Raw genomic sequence first — 21667 nt, forward strand, 5'->3', positions numbered from 1 at the left:
GTGGCACATATATACAGTGGAATATTACTCAGCCATGAAAAGGAATGAAATTGAGTTATTTGTGGTGAGATGGAGGGACCTAGAGTCTGTCATGCAGAGCGAAGTAAGCCAGAAAGAAAGACAAATACCGTATGCTAACGCATGTATATGGAATCTAAAAAAATGGTACTGATGAACCCAGTGATAGGGGAAGAATAAAGATGCAGATACAGAGAATGGACTTGAGGACCTGGGGAGGGGCAAAGGGAAAGCTGGGACAAAGTGAGAGAGTAGCGCTGACATATATACACTACCAAATGTAAAATAGCTAGCTAGTGGGAAGCTGCTGCATAACACAGGGAAATCAACTCAATGATGTGTGTTGACTTAGAGGACTGGGATTGGGAGGGCGGGAGAGAATCACAGGAGGGAGTGGATATGGGAATATACATACAAATACAGCTGATTCACTTTGTTGTACCGCAAAAACTGGCCCAACAGTGTAAAGCAATTATATTCCAATAAAGAGCTTTAAAAAAAAAAACAGATTAACAAGAAAAATGTATAAGATAGCACTTTTTCTTGAGGCAAAATTCACATAACATAAAATTCACAATTTTGACCATTATAGACTGTTCAATTCCATGCATCTAGTGCCTTCACAATGTTGTGCAACCACCAGCTCTCCTCTATCTAGTTCCAAGATAGTTTCATCACCTGAAAGGAGACCTGTACCCATTAGCAATCACTCTCTATATCTTCTCCACCCTCCAGCTCCTGAATCTGTCTCTATGGACTTGAGTATTTTGGACGTTTCATATAAATGAAATCATACAATATGTGATCTTTTGTGTCCGACTCCTTTCACTTAACATGATGTTTTCAAAGTTCATTCATGTGGTAGCATGTATCAGTGTTTCATTCTTTTTTATGACCCAACAATATTCCTTATTATGAATATACCTCATTTTATATATCCATTCATGTGTTAATAGATATTTGGTTTGTTCCTGACAACTGGCAATTATGCATAGTGCCACTACAAAGAGTTGTGTACAAGTTTTTGTTTTAACACCTCTTTTCAGTTCTTTTGTGTACATACCTAGGCGTGGGATGCCTGGGTCATAAGGTAATTCCAGGCTTTATTGACGAAACACCAGACTGTTTTCCACACTCTTACATTCCCAATAGCAATGTATGGGGATTCCAATTACCCCCCATCTTCACCAACACTTGTTATTTTCCATTGTTTTATACTCTTGCCACCCTAGTTGGTGTGAAGTGATGTCACATTGTGGCATCGATTTGCATTTCCCTAAGGATGTTGAGCACCTTTCCATGTGCTTGTTAGTCAGTAAAATAGCATTTTTTTAAAGAGATTACACGTAAATGTAATACATTTAGTTGTAAAGTCAAATTTTTACTGGTGTAAGGATTACACATTTAAAATTTAGCAGTATGTTTGAAAATATGAGTGCTGATTCCTTTGACATATTAGGATTATGGATATGATTTTTATTTCTTACTTTTTCCTCTTTGTATTTTCTTCTATGATGAAGTACAATTTGGGGTAAAAGAAAAACATTTTACTTTATTTTTTTTCAGATCTTTATTGGAGTAAAATTGCTTTACACTGTTGTGCCAGTTTCTGCTGTACAACTAAGTTGAATCAGCTGTATTTATATATATATCCACATATTCCCTCCCTCTTTAGCCTCCCTCCCATGCTCCCTATCCCATCCCTCTAGGTCATCACCAATCATCGAGTTGATCTCCCTGTGTTATGCAGCAGCTTACCACTAGCCATCTATTTTACATTTGGAAGTGTATATATCTCAATGCTATTCTCTCACTTTGTCCCAGCTTCCCCTTCCCCCACTCTCCATGTCCTCAAGTCCATTCTCTACATCTGTCTTTATTTTTCCCCTGCCACTGGTTTTATCAGTATCATTTTTTTAGATTCTATATATATGCATTAGCATATGGTATTTGAAGAAAAACATTTTAAATAAGTAATCCCAAGGGAAAGAAAAACAAATGTGATTTTCAGCTTAGAATATATTATTTACTCATTTCACGTTACAAGGTTTCTTTCTTATTTTGCAGCCACTAAGTCTCCTGACCCCAACTTGTAGACTCCTGAAAATGTCTGAGACTAGGACTCTAGCCCAGTACCCACTGCAGCCTCAGTGGGACTAGTCCTGGGGCAGCTGCTGTCCCTGGAATTGAAGGAAATGGTCCATTCCTGCCCTCCACTCCCCTCCTCCTCTCACTATTGTGGACCAGCTTAACTTCCACTTCCTAGATCATTGAGATGAAAATGAAGACCTGAGTCACGCCTCTGTGAGGGGAAAAAAATTATTTTTTTTCAGTTCCTAGCTTTGGGTCAGCTTCACATCAAAGCCCTTGTAATTATGTAATAGACGTAACTGTGGGGGGAAATTATGAAGTTACTGAATCTTCTAGTGAGAGTTTTCCTCAACAACAGGTTTCCACGTGTTGCAAAACTTAAATATAATTTTTATGACTTTGAGACATTTTAAATTTGAAAAAGTGATGCAGAAAGAAGTGAGGAAATGAACACTTATTGAGTACTGATGCTTACCAGATATTGAGTCACTCATTTTGCATAGGCTGGCTTATTCAGTCTCCACAATAGTGCAGTAAGGTGGCTACTATTATGTAATAAAGGAAATGAGGCTTTGAGAGAGAAATGATTTTCTCAAGCCAAACAGCTAGTAAATGGCAGACTGGGATGGTGACCTTGTTAGTACAATGGCAGGAAGGAATCCAGGGTCATCTGACCCTGACTGCATCCAGCTCTCTGGTCAACATTCCCTAATGAGTAGTCTCTCTTTGTTTGGTTTTGGTTTTTTGTTGTTGTTTTCTGATACCTTTCCTTTTATCTTTTTTTAAGCTCTTTATTGGAGTATAATTGCTTTACACTGTTGTGCCATTTTCTGCTGTACAACAAAGTGAGTCAGCTGTATTTATACATATATCCCCATATCCCCTCCCTCACCTGACTCCTTCACATCCTCCCTATCCCACCCCTCCAGGTGACCAGCAATCATTGAGTTGGACCTAATGAATAGTCTTGACCACGTGACCCAAGTTGGAGCTCTAGCTGCCATATCAATACCCCCCTCCCCGCACCCCCCCACCCCAGGCACCCAGGTTTTACTGCCACCCCCACCTGCCTGGATCCTAGCAGGTCCCAAGTGTCCCTGCTGGCTGTCCATGAGACTAAGGCAGAGGTGACCACACAGTTTTATTCCTGGGGAGATGCAAAGTGAAGTGTCTAGGGTTAGGGTGGGTCGCAGGTCAGACGGTAATAGGTCATTGCTGGCTTGCACTTAGCGGCTCCACCCGCAACCAAAGTCCACCCTCCGCGCGCAGGATCAGCTCCGGCTTCCTGCGCGGCTCCTCCTTGCCCGGCAGGACACGGAAGCGCAGCAGGGTGAGCGCCAGGACCACCTTCATCTCGGTCATGGCGAACGTCTGCCCGATGCAGTTCCTGTGGGCGGGAGAGAGGACTCTGACTATCCCTTGGACCCTAATCCCGACCCCATTACGCCCCAAATCTGGTCCATAATTCCTGCCCCCACCGCAGAGAAGTCTAACTGGACCTGGGACCTCCACGAAGTCCCCTGAGCCTGGCGCAGACTCCAGTCCCAAACGCAGACCGGCAGACAGGGGAACGGGGCTCTCAGCACACCACAGATGCCTCCTTGGGCCCACCACCATTCCAGACCCTTCCCCATAACCTCCAGGGGACGGGAGGGAAGGAGAGCCAGAACTCTGACCATCTTCATTTCCCCCTTCCCTGCTTTCACGGTCATGCCTGGAATCTCGGTCCCAGACCCTCGCCTCCATCCACCCATCAGATGGCCGCTGCCCTCACCTGGGACCAGCCGAGAAGGGAATAAAAGCCAGCGGTGACCTCCCCTTGATGTTTTCTGGGTCGAAGCGGAAGGGATCATAGACCTGGGGGCAAGACAAGACAGGGCTACTGGGTGGGATCTCCCAGGATGTCCATCCTTGGAGAGGCAGTTGTGTGTATAATGGGGGTGGTGGTATCTAATTTGCCAAGTCAGAACCCTGTGCCCCACCCTGGGTCCCCCGAGGGGTGTGGAGAAGGATGAGGGAGGTGGAGGTGGGGGAGGCAGCACCTCAGGGTCTGGCCACACAGATGGGTTGTGGTGGGTCCCGAAAATACTGATGAGGCAGATAACACCTGTGGAAGAGGAGGGGCTGGTCAGGACTAGGTCCAGCCTTCCTGATGGGCCCTTTTTCCTGACCAGGAATCTCCTCCCCTGGTCACTGTGGGCACCTTTGGGGATGATCCGGCCATCTGGAAGCACAGTGTCCTGGGTACAACGGCGGGAGATGACAATGACTGGGGGATGCAACCTCAGACTCTCCTTGATGCACATCGTCAGGAAGGGCAACTGGGTCAGGTCGTCCCTAAGGAATCCCCATGATAATTATCCAGGGAGAAAAGACAGAGACACCCCCCCCAGCCCTCCTGCTACCTGCATAAGATCCTCTCTGCCTATCATAAAATCACAGACAGATCAAATAGCTCCAAACTCATTGTCATATATATTAAGTATATGTAGCTCTTTCTTTGCCCATCATACCTCAATAAAATAGTATTTTAAAAGAAAAAGAAAAGCCCTATCACAGAAGTACCAGACAAAATTTAGCCATATATTTTCAGAAGCTTTTCTGAGCAACACACCCAAAAGCATTTAAAAATAAACTCATAGAAACAGTTAAAATTTTGTTTCAAAATAAAATATTCTTCATAGCAAGAGAGAAAAGTCAAAAGGCAAACGAGTAAAAACAAAAGAAACAGATTCAGTATTTACTCTTATTTATTACCACACTAGAGACACTAGCTAATGCGATTAGACTGGGGGCCAGGGGAAAAGAAAGTAATACCATTTGAAATGTGGGGGTAAATGTGTCATTTTTGGCAGATAGTGATTTTATACTTAGAAAAGAATAGAATTCCCTGGAAAAGTTTCATAAACTTTGAAGATAAAATCCAGTAAAGGGGCTGAATTCTTTTTCTTTAATCCCCTTCATTTTGTGTGGTGATTTAAATTCTTAATAGCTGATACAGTTAACTAGTTCAAAATTGGAAAACTACAAAACACCACCCCTATGGCCCAACATCATTCACTTCCCCTCCTCACAGTTTGCCTAGTGATTATTTTTTGTGTATCCTTCCAGAGGTACTCTCTTGCACTAAAAAAATTATATAGTAGCATACTCTATAATATACACACTGCTCTGTATCTTTTTCAGCTAACTGTATATCAATTTCTTCTTGTATAGCTCCTGGAACTTGTGTCAAGGATAGGACCTTCTCTTCTCGGAAGCTATAAAATAATTTCCCATGACTTCCTCTAGAGCCTTTAAGACTCCTTTATTTTTTATTTTAAATCTTTGATTCATGTGGATGTTACTTTCTTATAAGACATGAGAAGCAGGGTGAATTAACTTTTTTTCCATCTAGCTTTCCAGTTATTCCAAGAGCTTTTATTAAATGGACTTTATTTTTTCTATTGAAATGAGGCTCCATATTTAGCATTACCATGTTCACTGGGCAAGAAATGTATACGTATAAATTGTTAGTTTCTCTATTAGAAATAATAGAGAAGATGATTTAAAAAGATGAGGGGACTTCCTAAGTGGCATAGTGGTTGGGAGTCTGCCTGCCAGTGCAGGGGACACGGGTTCTATCCCTGCTCCAGGAGGAACCCACATGCCGCAGGGCGGCCGGGCCCGTGCGCCATGACTATTGAGCCCCGTGTGCTGCAACTGCTCAGGCCCATGCACCTGGAGCCCGTGCTCTCCAACAAGAGAGGCCACTGCAGTGGGGACCCTGTGCACCACATTGAAGAGTGGCCCTCCGCTCGCTGCAACTAGAGAGGGCCGATGCACAGAAAAGAAGACCCAATGCAGCCAATTTAAAAAAATGTGGTGTTTTAAATATAATTAAACTTAAAAAAAAAAAGATGAGAATGATGATGGTGAGGATCAACTATCTGGATTAAATTTAGCAAGAAATGTCCCAGCTTCCCCTTTGCCCCACGCCCCCTGAATGTCTGAATTCCAAATGAACTTATAGATGTTTCTCAATCCAGATAGACTACGTGGTTCACCACAACTACAAGAGTATACAGGGCTTAATTTAACAAAATGTACATAAGATCTCTACACTAAAATTTTAGACAATACTAAAAGCCTAAAGATTATTTGAATGTCCAAAATCGGATATCCATTCCATACTCTGGGATAGCGTGTGTAAATGTTACGAAGTAACCTGTTTTCTGCAAGTCAATCACATATGCAACTCAAGATTCTCCCTCCCTCCTTTCTCTCTCTGCATCTCTCCACTGCCCCCCCTTACCCTCATCTCTTCATTTTTGCCCAGATGTCCTCTTGACCTAACTGCACCTCATATGCACCAAATATGTACCTATCATCTTTCAGGGTCTCAGCTGAGGCACTTTTTTCCACCCTCAACTTTCCTCTCTAAATCTAAACTCTGCCCTGACCATGTACACTTGGAGTGTCCTGACCTGGGACTATTCATCACCAGGCTGGGATCTCCTGGAAGGAAAAGGCTGTGGCTGGGTCCTCCCTGAGTCTCCAGGACACAGAATGGGGCTGGGAAGAATTGGAGATGGCATAGAATTGAGGAGAGGGAGGCAGTGACAGTATTGGCCGAATAGGGACTGGATGGATGAAGATGTAGGTGTTTCTGGACAGGAGTTGAATGACTTTAATCCCAGGTGTTCCCTGTGAACCCTGGACTAAATAATATGAGGGATTAGGGGGCAGGATAGGAGCAAACACTCAGGGAGTGAAGATGTTTGAAAACATGTGATTTCAGAGAGAAAAGTAAGAGAGTGGAGGAGAAGTTCACTTACTGAATATGTGCTAAGTGGCATCATCTGCCCTCACACATAGTTGCTAATTATCTCAGAAGTCCAGGACTTTCTGTCCCAAGAGCCTGAAAACCTTTCCCTGCTACCCATGCTGAGTACTAGATGCTGCCTCCAGGCTCTGCTCCTATTCCCACAATAATGACAGAATCCACAAAAAGATTTCCCCTCTTTCTGAGCCAGGGAGCAGCACCAATGAGAGGGGCTGAGAAAAAGACCAGGAGGACTTGCACTCACCATTCAATCTCTTTGGGGTCACGGTCCCTCAGGAGCTCTTGCACCTCCTGCCGGCAGCGCTCCTGGTATTCCGGGTGCTTTGCAAGGTTGTACAGGACCCAGGAGAGGCCACTGGCTGTGGTATCATGGCCTGAGGAGCATCCAGAAAGGCTTGGGTCTGTGGACTACTTCAGCACCAGAGGGTGGACAGCACCCTCGCAGTAAGGCCCATGGGGAGGATGGGGAGGATAGGGAAGGATGGGGCGGTCCAAGGTCCACACACCAAGTCTCTGGGATTGAGAGACCCATGCCCCCTCTGTAGACCCACACTGGGACCCTCACCCTCAAACATGAAGGTGTCGGCTTCAGCTCGGATATCTTCATCTGACAATCCCTTCCCATCTTCATCCTGGAGAGAAAGCAAGATCCCCAGAATCAAGCTAACTCTTAGGGCCCCTGAGCTTAAACTGAGAAAATCTCTGAACCTCCATCATCCATCCAGAACCCCAAGCCCATCCTGAAATCCTAGACCTCCCATGCACTCTATCACCAGAGGCCACAGTTATACTCCTTGATCTCCTTGCCTCCTATGTTGTCCCTGGTGAAAGGAGTCAATGATACACAAATATTTTCATGTTTCCACATGATGAGGGATTTCTGAGAAATAAGTTATTGGCAATCTGGGTTACAGGATGATTGAATGGCAACTTGTCTTGGAAGCTAGTGACTGAGAATTGCCTCAAAGCAACTTGCTCACATGGTAGGATAGTAAATCCAGAGATTCTTTACATCTCCTGGAGATAAGGAATCGGTTAAAAACCTATAGAACCTATAGACTTTGCCTTCTCACTGAAGAGGATTTGTTTAAACTCCAGAACAATCTTTCCTCTCCTCCTCTCCTCTCCTCTTCTCTTCTCTTTTCTCCTCTCCTCTCCTTTCCTCTTTCTCTTCTCTTCTCTCCTCTCTTCTCTCCTTCACTTCTCTTCTCCTCTCCTCTCCTCTTCTCTTTCTCTTTCTCTTCTCTTCTCTTCTCTTCTCTTCTCTTCTCTCTTCTCTTCTCTCCTCTCCTCTTCTCTCTCCCTATCCCTATCCCTATCCCTACTCTCCATAGGGAAGAAGAAGCAGATATATCAGCTGTCCTCCCTAATTTCCAAATTTCAAAATCGGAAGGGAATTCCCCTGTGATGCAAGCATGGCTGCATGTACAAGTAAAAGCAGCATGGAGCCCTCAAAGGAATTTGGGGATGGGGAAACAGAGCTAAATTCTACTCTGGCTACTGTTACTGCTGTGAGAAATAAATGTTCTGCTCTGATCTAGGGTTCTGTATATGCACACTACACACACACACACACACACTAACTTATTAACTTGGAAGTACAGTAAAATCTCAGTCCCTTCCCAGTTTCAGACTTAGTTGTCCCCTGCAGGCAGTATTCCATATAGTCATCTCTAAAACTTATCCCTGACCCATCCCCCCTCTCCTCAAACACCTTGCATGGCTCCCAGTACCCTCTGCATCATGTCCAAGTTCTTTGATCAGATCAAAGTCCATTCTGCCCCTTGAACTCAGATCTCAGAGAAGTCTACCTTGGTCAGCAGGAGCACATCAATGAAGTCCAAAGTCTTGGACTTAGCCTTGGCATTGAGGAATTCATCAACAACCTCCTTGGGGAGGGTGCGGTGCCTCTCCTGGATGATGGCATCTGTGAAGTCGTGCACCAGGCGGCAGGCCTTGTGGAAGCGCCGTCCTTCTGGGGTGAAGTGGTACAAGAGGTCCATGTGCAGGAAGATCTGCTGATGCCGTTTTGCCACAAGGGCACTGAGCTCCAAGATAGCAGCAATATATTCACTGGGCTTCCTGCAGGATGAGAGCATGAAGGGAGGCAACAACATAAAACGCCTGAAGCCCAGGAGAGGGAACTGCTTCCCATCAGGAAACTGAGTCTCCAAGAACAAATGGCCCACAGATACAGTGTGGGCATGAAGCAGGAGATGTGACCTCCAGACTCTTCTCTCTCTCCATCCCATCTCTGTGAGCTGCCTATATGCCTCAGGCACCCAGAGCACAACTTAGATATCATGCTTCTTTCCTCTCTCTTACCCAGTATCTGCCCCTTCTCTTTCCCAAAACTATCCACACAGCTCAGACCTTATCCTCTCCCAGCTGGTTAATGGCCCAAACTCTTCCCAAATCTCCTTACATCCAGTCTCAACACAATTGGATGGTATTGTGTCTATGATAGTTGGTCTTCTCTTGAGTCAGATGTCCAAGCTCAGCTTTGACCACAACCCTCATCTGCTCAAATACCTTCCATGGCTCCCAGGAAACCTCAGGATAAGTTTATTTTCCTCTTCATCTGACTTTGGAATATCCTTAAGATATAAGATATAACCCTGCCCACTCCTCCAATTTTATTTCCAAGGTGTCTCCTCACTATTGCACACACTTTGCACATTCTAGCTTCCCAGCTTTGATCAAACAGTTCTAACTCCCTGAAAGGATCACTACTTCTCTTTCCATTTTCCTGTCCTTCAATGTCCAGTTGTGACCCACCTCCTCCAGAAAGGCCATTCTGATGCCCTGGTCAGTCCTCCTTCCCACATCTACTCCTTTGAATCTATGGCTCACGTTCCCAGGCCCTGGGCCAAGACTCACTCCTGGCAATTGCTGTCGAAACTGAAGATACACTTCTGCAGACTGTCCAGGGTCATGAGGCTGATGTGTTCAAACATGTCCAGACAGGTGTGGCCCTCTGTGACCAGGAGCTGCCACTTGGCCTGGAGAGAGAGCAGGACAAGGCTAGGACTGGGAATTACCTCCTCTGAGCCCCTATCCAATCCTCACCACCTATGGACTCCCCCAGACCCTGCCTCTTGGCCCCAAGCAAACATCCCCAGGGAGGACCAGGCTTGGGTGGGAGTGAAAGTTGTTACTCTTAAGTCATGAAGTCTCCATGGCTGGGAGTCAGGAGATCTGGGTTTTTTAAATCTTGGCTCTTCCTTCTATATTCTGTGTACACTTGGTAAGGTTAATGCATAAATTAAGTGCACAACAAATGTTAGCTTTTGTCATCTTCATTTTTATAAATTGATTAGGAAAATGTCACCTGTGTTTTTTGCTTGTTTTTTATGTTTTTATTGACATATAGTTGACATACAATATTGTTAGTTTCAGTTAACATAGTGATTTGACACAAATATACTACAAATATTCACTACAAGTCTAGTAAACATCTGTCACCATACAAAATTATTGCACTATTACTGACTATATTTCTTTATGCTGTATATTACATCCCCATGACTTGTTTATTGTATACCTGGAAGATTGTACCTCTTAATATCCTTTACCTATTTTACCCAAATCTCTACCCTCCTTCCCGCCTCTGGCAACCACCAGTTTGCTCTCTGTGAACTAAGAAATAAGTCCATTTCTGTTTTGTTTCATTTATTTGTTTTGTTTTTTAGAGTCCACATATAAGTGAGGTCATTTGGTATTTGTCTTTCTCTATTTGGCCTATTTCACTTAGCCCCCTGTGTTGAGAGAGGTAGTCTTTCATGCAACCTGAGTACCCCTGCCCTTTAATGCTGGGTATACAAAAAAAAAATTGCAAGACCACTATGTTCTTTACCTGTGCCATTTCTCAGAGGTGTATTTGTAGGAAAAAACCTTGAGGAGCGAGGTTATCTCTCCCCCTAGACAAACATCAAGCTTGCTTGTAATTACTATAAAAGTCATAGAGTCCCTAAACCTATACTCATCCCCACTACAATACAACATACTACATAAACAGGTATCTGCCGAAGCCCACCTGTGTCATCTGCATGGGATTTTGTGACTTGGAGGAAGAATGCAAACCAACAAGGAGCACATGCTCTTCACTGTGCTGAGGGTTATAAACTCTCCTTGGTCTCTGACCCAGGAGTCTCATGTGTTCTGGCTGAATCCATGAAAGAGTAACAAGCTCACATGCAGCTCATGAGTTGAAAAAATCACAGGCATTTCACAAAATCCTGACCTCCAGTTCCCTATGTATGCAGGGTCACTTCCCTATGTATATATCCAAACCCTTGGCAATGTGATTTTTCAGCAACTTCTATTAGGAGGTGGAGTGTATTTCACCAGCCTTTGATTCTGAGCTAGCTTTGGACCTGCTTTGGCCAATAGACTGGTGAAAATGATGAGGTGGTCATCCCAAACCTAGACCCCAAGGAGCATTGCAGCTTCCTGTCAGTCTGTTGGAACCCTGCTTCTACCATGTGAAAAAGCCTGAGATGCCTTCTGGAGGAAGAGAATCACATGAAAGGAAGTCCAATTGTCCCAGCTGAGGCCATCCTAGATCAACCTGCAGTCAGCCAAGCCCCCAAACAGCAAAAGGACTGACTCCAGCACAGCAAAAGGACTGATTCCAGCACAGAAAATCTTACTATCTGACCCACAGCTGATCACAGATATATGAGTGGCCCCATTCCCATCCAGAAGAACCAGCCAACTGACTCGCAGAGTTCTCAATACTGAGTCCTCATTGTTTTGAAGTGATTTGTTACTCCAGAATGACTACTACCCAATATTTATCATCACCATAAACCATGTCTGAAGACTCCAAGGCTTCTCTGAGGGAAATGTAGGAACTAACACACTCTGAGCACCTACTATGTGCCAAGGCTCCATTACGTTATCTTCAACATCCGTCAAAGCAGGTGTCATGTTATTGTCATTTTACAGCTGAGGAAACTGAGGCTCAGAAAGGAAGAACAATGGCCCCAAAGCACCTAGAGCTGTGAGAATTCCAGACAAGATGTCTCTGAGTTGCCGTTGTCCCCAAGACTCCAGCTGGGACCCTGGGTTCAAGAGACTCACATGCATGATGTCTGCACTCTTGATGAAAATCTTCACATAGGGCTTCAGGATGTTGAAGTGGAAGGCGGGTGTCAGCATGCGACGGTGCCTGCTCCACTTGTCACCGGCACTCAGCAGGAGCCCATCCCCTAGCAGAGACAGCCGCGGGGAGTGGGCAGGGGCAGCATCTCCCCTGGGCCCCCAAGGTTGTCCCCAACCCCCTTCAGTCACAGTGACTCACCCAGCCAGGGCTTCAGAAAGTCATAGAAGACCACGTCCTTCGGTGCAACGGTGGCTGACATGAATGAGGACCATCAGGGGCCATGGAGAGGGGAAAGGAAGGGAGGTTTGGTGGGGGGTGAAGGATCCCATCCAGGAATCTGCATTCCCCCTCCAAGCCCAGCATAGCAGGAATGGGGCCAAGAGCACAGGAAGCTGGGTGGAGGGTTGAGGGGAGATGGGATCAGACCAGGATACAGCAGAGAACAGAGCAAAGGTAGACCCATACAGACAACATATGTATTTAGACATACCCCAACATGATGCAATATGCCCCAACATGCCTTGACACGGCTCCTACATCATCCAACACGTTCTCAAGATGCAGGCACAGCACAGCACTTTATAAAACATCTTTACAGAGGCCTAGGACACCACATCTGCCCTAGCACTCTGACCTCTTCTGAGATATCGGACACAGCCCCATGGGTTAACATGTCCTAACAAGGCCCCAACATGCATAACACAACCTGACATGACACAACACGAGCTGGCATGGACCTGAAGAAAACCCGATGTGACCTCAATGTGCCCCAGGCAGGCTCCAGACAGGACTCAAATACACTGATTTCACAAATGTGTACCAGGTGTGACCCAGACATACCCTTAGACCTGCATCAGACAAGACTCACATAAAGTCTCAGGCATTTCTCAGAGTCCCTGAGTCCCAGACCCTGAGTCCCAGACCTGAGACAAACCCCAAACATGGCCCAGCAGGAAAGCCAGACAATCTCTAATGACATCTCAGAGAAGAACCAGGCAGATCCTGGCATGCCTCAAATATTCTTGGCCACAGCTGAGCTCCAGACATGACTGAGATTATCTCCGCTTAAGCTCAGGTGTAAACATATACCAGGTGTCACTAGGTAAAACATATACCAGCTGTAACCAAAATCTAGGTAGAAACATAAACATGACCAGACATGGCCATGCAGCAGACATTGCACAGAGATGACCAGAGGTCAGGCGGGGGGGAGTCCAGGTGAGAGAGAGGCAGTGGCATCTCTACCACAGCCCCCTCTGTCTGCACCCTGGTCATCTGCCCAGCTAGAGGCAACACAGGGACCATGGCAGTGGGTAAGCTCTGGCCAGGGAGGAGTCTACCTGGAGCACAGAGCACAGGCTTGATGCAGGTGGGGTGGAAGATGCGGATGACTGCATGCCAGGGCCCCACCCGCCAGCAGAACACACCCCCATAGGTGCTGGCTGGGCCCTATGTGTCAGGCCTATCTGGACAGGAACAAAAAGGCTTCCAGGCTGCCAGAGGGAAGTGCTTGCAGGGAAGTAATCCAGACCTGAGTCCATGAATCACCTCCTGCAGCTGCCCCTCTGTCCTCAATCTCCTCCTGGGCTCCTCCCCACACTCTCAATACAGGACCATTGAGGTCCCTCAGTTGTAGGAATAGAAAGGGTCGTTCCCTGTTTGAATCTCAAATACCATGTTCACCTTATTTATATTCCATCCTCACACTTCAGATAAGGAAACTGAGGCTCTGAACGATGAAGTCACTTGCCCATAGTCTCCCAGAGAGTAAGCATGAGACACCAGCCCAGTTCTGTCTGAATCCAGGACCTGAGTTCTTAACCATCAAGCTACTCTGAGCCTCCAAACAATAGCTCAGAAGACCCTATGCCTTCCAAGACTGAGACTCAGGATTTGTCCTATGACACAAGGAATTTAAAGGGAATCCTGTAACTTTTCCTGGAAACATAAATGAGCTCACTATTCCATGGGGCTTGAGCTTCTGGGTTTCATCTTTACCAGGATGAGACTGAAGTCATCACAAATGAACACAGAACTGAACGAAGAAGACAGATCTCTGCTGGTATTTTTTGAGGCCTGGATCCAGCTGTGCCTGAAGACGATACTCCTTGGACTTTACAATCAATTGATTCCCTTTCTTTGTTTAGATCCTACAGGGTGTTGTTTCCACCACTAACAGCTGAAAGAGACTTCAGCAGTTATAGAGAGCCAGGACTCTCCCAGAGTCACCCAGCATTATGGTGTTTCAACCAGGGTCTCTGTCACATGCTGCCAATTCCCCTGCTTGCCTGGTCTGTCTGGGTATGGGAGGCACAATGGGCAAGGGAAGGTAGCCAGGGTGGGGTGGAGTCTCCTCAGGGAGATTCCTGCAGCCTGGAGAAGGAGGGCACTGAACTAGAAGTGCTCAAGTTGTAGGATAGGGGAAAAGAAACTGACCCGTCAGAGAGGAGGATGTCACAGAAATAGCAGCCCAGATCCTGCACGAGCCACAAGCCCTCATTGCTGTGACCCTGGGGATGGGTGGGACTGCAGGCAGGCCTGGCAGGGGGCCTGAGGTGCTATGGATGCCCACTGCATCACTCTACCCTCTGCTTTAAAAAATTTCTGCTCATCGTTCCAGACCCAGTTCCAGCAACTCCTCCTCCAGGAAGCCTTCCAGCATGCCCCAGCAGAGAACCTTGCTTGTCCTCTGGGTTGTCACAGCCCATCTCTCTCTGGACAATTCCTGACCAACCACACCAGGTCTGGGGTCTGTCTGTCCATATCTGTGTCCTCAAGATTGGAAGGTCCTTCACCCAGAACACCAGGGTGGGGTGCAGACAGCAGTGAGAAGAGGGAGGAGGCAGCGAGATGGGGGTTGGTGAATACACGAAGGAAAGAGGAAGATGGCTGAGAGAGAAGAGGGGCAGAGGGGTGGGGTCCTGTAGGGGCCACACAGAAGCTCAGCAGGGAGGAGTTCACCATAGTCAGGTGTGTCATGGCACCCGCCACCAGAAGCTCTGCATGGATACCTGAGGCATTGGCAACAGTCCGGATCAAGTCAGGGTGGCAGAAAATGACCAGGGGGGTGATGGGGCCCATCCAGATCTTAAATCCCTGGGGATAGTTGGCCACCAGCTGAGTGAAGTCCCTCATACGCTGCTCTGTGGGGGGGAACTGCAAGCAAGGTAAGAGCCATCACTCCCCAGAAGGAGCAGATGGATAGACAGTGTTTCAGATTCACAGATTCTCTGCTTCCTCTTGCTCCTTCCCTCTAGGGGTGGGAGGGTCCTGGAGGCTCTCCAAGTCCCAAGGGTGTATCTCAGGGCACGGGGAGAAGAAAGGCTCTCTGCCCACCAGGAAGGGGACCTTGGCTTGAGAAGACACATTTTTCTTGTCCTGGGAGTGGTTCCAGCCCCAGGGGTGACCACAGGAGGATGTCCCCATGGGGGAGGTTTGTGGGTAGCAGTGCGGTCTCAGAATTTGTCCCTGGGTTTTGGTCCCACAAACTTTCATGTTCTCTCCCATCCACGTAGTCTCTGGCTCCTTGCATAGTAAATGGTTTGCAGACCTGGGAACTTCCAGCCCTGGCCGACCCCATGGGACAAATGTGAACTTTGCCCATCACTCAGGAGAGCAACTCTGACCTGTGAACTCCCTTTGCTGGCCAGGCTCTGTGCGGAGTGCATCACATCTGTCTATTTCTCTCCAAGCTACGGATGTACCATTTACAAATGAAGAAACTGAGGCCATGTTCCCCAAAGGGGGAAGAAGGGTTGGTCGCCTCCTGGTGAAGCATCCTCTCCAGTCCCTCAGGATGCCCCATTCAAGCCTGCCAAATACCCCCAGGTGCTCTAGACAGGTGAACATAAGTCATTGTCACCTTTATGACTTGCTCTCATCTCCCCAAGGACACTAGATGAGGATTCAGGGCACTTGAAGAGATAGGTCTAGAGGGGGAGAGTGCCCCAGCCAAGGTCACATAGCAAGAGGGGCTGGGGGAAGGAAAAGTGACCAAGACCAGCGCCCATGGCCGAGTCCTTGGAGGGGAAGGCAGAACTACAGTAACTTGATAACATTTCTGCTGTCCCCAGGACTTGCTGAGACCATTTCAAAGCCCAGAACCTACAGGAAATCTTCATGACAAGCTTTGGAATGCACCCCCTTCTGAGCTTTGCCATAAAGAGCAGTAAAATTGCAGTAAGTCCTCCCCCAAGTTGCAGTGCTTGTCCCAGGCAGGAAAGGAAAGGTGTGCACATCTCTCAGCTGGTTGCTAGATAGAAGGAGCTGGACACCCATTCCTTTGACCTTGGTCAAAGGACATGATGGCAAGTTCATCACCTCTGTCATCAAACATTTATTTTGCATGCCTGCTCTATGCCAGTCCTGGACTGGGCCCTGTAGTGTTTGCTCCCCTGAACTAGCATCCAGTTGGAAAGATGGTTAATAAGTAATTGGACAATTAACTGTTTAATTAATCATGAGCAGGGCCAAGTCAAAGGTCAAGGTCTGGGGCACACGTCAGGTGGACGGGGTAGGGGTGTGGTCTAAGAAGATTTCTGAAAGAGGAAGTGAGGGTCAACTATATCCAGATTGGGAGAGGGGCCCATTGGGACACCTTGTGGGGATGTAAGAGTAAGATAAGACCAGAGGTCCCAGGAAGGTGTGGGGTGGGAAGCTGTGCCCCTGTAGGTGGGGATGGAGAGATGATAGCTACTTCCTGTGGGGAAGCTGTAGCCCAGAATTAAAAGAAACAAGGAAGTGAGCCACATGAAGAGCAGACCCCGAACAGCACCCTTGAGGAGGCCTCAAGGCCAGCATGGAGACTGGAAAGGCCAGGGGACCAGACTCTGTGCAGACCAGCCTCAGAGGTGCACTAATGTGTGGAAGAGAGGCAGGAAATGGACCTCAAAGTAGGCTAGGGGTGGAAGGACAGCATGTGGGAAAGGTCTCGTTGGCAGAACAGAGGAATGAATAAGTGAGGGAAAGGGGGGCTCCTCGGCTTCCCTGGCTTCTCTGCTGTCCTAGATCCCACCTCAACCCTTGAGCCCCATTCCTGGCTCCGCAGGAAGTCCATCCACCCTGATCCCCCAGACCCATCCTGCTGCCCACACTCACCAGGCCCAGGTGACCCAAGAACCAGTTGCATTTTGGGGCCTGAGGGAAATGTCGGAGGCGGCGAGAGTTGCTGTAGGAGGTGTAGGTCAAGGTCAGGATGCGGGCCAGGAGCCAGGAGGCCCCGACCAGCAGCAGCAGCAGCCATGGGGAGGCGGCCAAGGACCCAAGTCCCAGCCAGGACAGGCTCAGCTGCAGCATCCTGCAGGGCAGACGGGTGGAGGGTGAGCTCCTGAGGGTGAGGAAAGGGGCAGTGATGGTGAGCTGTGCAGCAGAGACACAGAGAGGGAGAGGACCAAGGGAGTGAGGGGCAGGGATGGTGAGTGCTGAGGACAGGGCAAGAAGGGCTCATAGAGGAGCAGACAGGGGCTCAGAGAGGGAAGGGAGACCCAGAAAAATTCAGAGGAAGAGTGAGAGACAGAGGTAGACAGAGACAGAAAGACACACACAAACACACACACACACACACACACACACACAGTGTGTGTGTGTTAGTTACCCACTGGTATCCATTCATCCCAGGCCAGCTCATTCCCTGGATCCACCCTGACTTGGGCAGTAGCCTTCCCCTCCCCAGGCCAGGACCCCCAGCCCTTGGACCCCCAGCCTGGCACCTTCCGTCAAGAGCAGCTTGTCCCACACAACTTCCTCTCCCCTCCTCCTGGAAGGCCTTTTTCCCTGGTTCAACCTCTAAACTAGGAAAGGCTGGGTTTGGCTGGGTCAGCCAATCCCCACAACCTCTTTACCTCCTCCCCACCTGACAGCTGTCCAAATAGATGGTGGGAGGAAGCAGGCTAGAGTGTTTTTGAGAGAGGCCAGAGAACCAGCTCAGGGTCACACAGTGTGAAAATTGGATCCTCAAGACTCAGCACCTCCCACATTAACACGTTAAGGAGCGGGCAAATGTGACTCTGGGCTCCAAGTTTACAGCTACCCCTGCCCTTCCAAGGCCAGGGTGCCGCAGGTAAAAGCATGAAAATTCAGGTGCCAGGTGAGCAAGGCAAACATCTCCAAGGCTCCTTTCTGCGTGTGGGCCAGGAGGACAACATGCACCATTTCTTGGCACAAAATCAAGAAGCTCAGAGATGTGAAGCCTCTGGCCTCTGGGGCCCACAGCCTGGCAGGAGTTCAAGCTCTGCCTCTAGCAGCCCAAGGCCTGGGTCGAGGCATGACTTCTGGGAGCAGGAAAAGAGAAACCAGACTGGCTGGGGGTTACCTGCATCAGATTCAGGGCATAAAGGGCCCAGTCAGAAGAGGGCATCTGGTGGCATGAGGGGTAACGCTGTGAGGGGCTGAGAGAACAGGGTCCATACAGGTAAGGACAGAGCTGGGAGATTCTGAGTGGGCAGCCTCACTGTGACAATGGGCTGTGCCAAGCCCTCGGGGCTCAGTCTTCTCATCTGAGAAATAGGATCTCAGATGAAATCCTGGACAGCAGAGGATTGCACGGAAAGATGGGAAGAATCGGGAGCCCCAGAAAAGTTGGAGTGAAGGAACGGGGCTGGCATCTAGTATTCCTGCTATTGTGTGTCAGTACTCCACATAAAGTATGTAAAGAGGGCCTACTGTGTCCTGGGTTCCTCAAGAAAAACATGCCCACCGTGTGTCAGAAACTCTACATAAAGCATACCCACTATGTTCCAGGTGTGCTACAGAAAGGGCATCTACTGCATGCCAAGTACTTTGCATAAATCTTGTCTACTTTATGCCAGGTGTTCTATATAAAGCACACCTACTATGTGCTTGGAATTTTATGTAAAGCACACCTACTATGTGCTGGGTACTCTGTGTAAAACACACCTACTGTGTGCCAGGTGCTCTATGTAAAATATGCCTACTCTGTGCCAGGCGCCCTAAATAAAGTGCACCTACTGTGTGTCAGGTACTCTATATAAAGTAAGCCTACTCTGTGCAAAGTACTTTACATAAAGCATGCCTACTATATGCCAGGTCCTCTACATAAAGTATACACTGGGTACTCTACACAAATCCTTGTCTACTGTATCCCAGGTGTTTAACATAAAGCATGCTTGCTGAGTGCCCACCATACTACTGAAAGAGGATGTAGTATGTGCTGGGTACTACATGAAGCATTTCTACCCTGTGCCAGATACTGTACATAAAACACTCTGTGTCAGGTGCTCTACATAAAGTAATCCCACTATGTGCCACATGTTCTGCCAGCAAGATAATACATTACCCTCCCCTCCGTGCTCTGGGTCAGCACCCTGGGATCAGGCAGAGGGACCCAAGTGATAGCAGGAGGGAAGATACCTATTTAACAGAAGAGCAAAGTGAGGCTCAAAGAGGGTACTGCTCTAACCTAAATTGTAGAGCTGGAAAGAACCCAGGTCTGTCATACCACCAAGCCTCAGTCTGTTACCTCTGCCATGCTGCAACCATAAGGGACAATGCCCTATGAATCCAGGCACATTTATAAAGGTGGAATCTCAGGCAATTTGGTGACCCCAGTGGGGAGCTACCTTGAGGTCCTTGTATCACCACGAGACTCATCCTCCCACATCCAGGATGCACCACCCAGTGGATCTAGTGCTCCCCTCCTGGTCCTCTCTTGATCCTCTCCCTAGTTGCCCTGTGGGGTAGTTTCAGGTGACAGAGAGCTTGAAGGATGGGCTCCTGGCAGAGAGACTGAGCAGGACAGTGGGGAAAGGACAGTCTTCCTGACACCGGTAGGATGTTGGGGAGACCCCCAAACCTCCCTCCCCTCAACACTGGCTGGGGGATTCACCTTCAGGATCCTAAAGCCCTCAGTAGGGTGGAGTACACACTCCCTCCAAAATCTCCTTCCCCTCGGCAGGGGTAGACTTCAACTCCTGGAAGGTTCATCCACATCAGAGTCACGGAGGCAAAGCCAGAATAAATAAAGCAAGCAGAGACCTGAGACACACAGGAGAAAAAGCCCCAGTGTCCAGAGGGGCTCAGCTCACTGCAGACCTACTGTGTGCCAGGAATAGGCAAGCAGCCTAGAGGAGGAACGGCAGCCACCACACCAGCGTTTGCCAACATAAGTCACTAAGCTGTTTTAAGCCCTTTAAGTGTATTAAACTTTTTTTTTCATATTACAGATAAGGAAACTGAGACTGAAAACTATGTGAGTGGCTCACCCAAAGCCACATAGCTGTTGGACCAGGCTGTGCTCCAGGCTTAACACTGAGTACCGTGAACCACTAATCTCTGCTCTTTCCATATCTGTAAGTGGACATTTCATTAACACCACCTCCCAAGATGGTGAGAATCATTAAAAGAGACAGTGCATGTAAAACACATTGTTATTGTGCTATAGTTATTATTGTGTTATTGCTATTGTTGTTGCAAGTCACTTTTGTTGTTATGGCTGTGGTTGTTGCTGATATAATTATCCAACAGCCCTGCAAGATCAGATTCATGAGCCTGTTTTTACAGAAGAGGAGATGCAGATTCAGAGAGGTGAAGCGACTTGCTCCAGCACCCCCAGCAAATTTGGTAAATACAACAGTGCAGGTGACAGCATAGCCTGGCACATAGTACATGCTCATCAAATATCTGGGAAAGAGAGAAACGTTTGCAGCAGTAAGTTCTAAAGCTCAGCTGCTAAAAGTCTGGCGCTTGAATCACCACCATCCCACTATCCGTATCACCTGAGAGTTTGCAGTAAATGCAGAATCTCATACCCCTGCCCAGAAGTACAAACTAAGAATTGCATCTAAATAGATCCACAGGGAAACCGTGTACACTTCTTCAAGTATTAGGAAGTGCTGCTGTAAGACTCCTGGGTCTGGATTCTGCAAGGGATGCGGGAAGCACAGTGCCTTCACCCCTGTGGTTTTCAGAGTTATTTTCAGTCATAAAATAAGGATAGATATCTATATCTCCCAGGGCTATAACCGTATGTTTATAACCATGTGATTATAACCATCTATTATGAGCTGGACCCTGGGGATGCCACAGCGAGCACTGCAGACATCTTCCCTGCTGTCAAGGGGCTCACATCTTGTGGGGAGATGGGCAATGATCATGTGAATGATCAAGTATGTGTCAGACAGTAGTGAGTTATTTGCCTGGAGAACATCCTACTTTATCCAGGGTTAGAGTAGGCAGAGACCTGAATGAGGAGGGAGAGCCTCCAAGAACAGAAACTGGGTGGAACACCCAGGCTACACAAAAAGGCTAGTGGGTTTTGTTCCTTTGACACCCGGGCTAACATGCGAGATCATTCAACTGATCCTTGTGAAGGCCAGCGTGGGCCCCATATGCAGTCTAAGCGGGTTTGGAGCTTTCACTAACTGTGACCAAGTACTCAAACCCCAGCAGGTCTCTGCAGCCATTACTAGGGCAGCGTCTATCACCTAGCTCCTCTGATTCTTGGATCAAGTGGTAGTGATAGGGACAGAGTAGGATAGTTGCATAGCTTGTTTAGAAATGCCACTAGGAGAAGATAGATAGAGAAGGACTTCGGGAGATGACCATAAGCTAGACACCAACCAGGAGATGCCCAGAACATCTGGCAGCTAAACAACAAGCATAACATTTTA

At 47.6% G+C, this 21667-nt stretch overlaps 1 protein-coding gene across 2 annotated transcripts; it reads right to left on the reverse strand.

Annotated features, from left to right (window-relative positions):
- Positions 1–3239: 3239 nt before the first annotated feature.
- On the reverse strand, positions 3240–17781 carry LOC130836564 (cytochrome P450 4F2-like). 2 transcript variants are annotated; one of them, XM_057708800.1, is made up of 13 exons: positions 17750–17781; positions 17139–17208; positions 15053–15197; positions 12240–12293; positions 12020–12147; positions 9815–9936; positions 8746–9016; positions 7500–7566; positions 7179–7308; positions 4313–4446; positions 4152–4216; positions 3884–3966; positions 3240–3496 (listed from the first exon to the last, which is right to left on the reverse strand). In XM_057708800.1, exons 3-13 carry the CDS (start codon positions 15174–15176, stop codon positions 3319–3321), a joined length of 1356 nt encoding a protein of 451 aa, XP_057564783.1. In that variant the 5' UTR covers positions 15177–15197; positions 17139–17208; positions 17750–17781; the 3' UTR covers positions 3240–3318. The 2 variants fall into 2 exon arrangements, with proteins under 2 accessions (XP_057564783.1, XP_057564782.1); XM_057708799.1 differs by lacking the exon at positions 17750–17781 and having other exon boundaries at positions 17139–17336.
- Positions 17782–21667: the final 3886 nt, after the last annotated feature.

The sequence above is a fragment of the Hippopotamus amphibius genome, chromosome 15 (genome assembly GCF_030028045.1).
Source record: "Hippopotamus amphibius kiboko isolate mHipAmp2 chromosome 15, mHipAmp2.hap2, whole genome shotgun sequence".
NCBI classification, from domain to species: domain Eukaryota; kingdom Metazoa; phylum Chordata; class Mammalia; order Artiodactyla; family Hippopotamidae; genus Hippopotamus; species Hippopotamus amphibius.

Excerpts from the sequence above, each read along its gene's own strand:
- LOC130836564 (XM_057708799.1), bottom strand. The coding sequence starts at position 17,336 with ATGCTGCAGCTGAGCCTGTCCTGGCTGGGACTTGGGTCCTTGGCCGCC. Across the intron at positions 7,567-8,745 it reads ATGTGCTCCTGCTGACCAAG|GATGAAGATGGGAAGGGATT; the intron begins GTAGACTTCTCT and ends CTTTCTCTCCAG. Across the intron at positions 4,447-7,178 it reads GACCCCAAAGAGATTGAATG|GGACGACCTGACCCAGTTGC; the intron begins GTGAGTGCAAGT and ends GGGATTCCTTAG.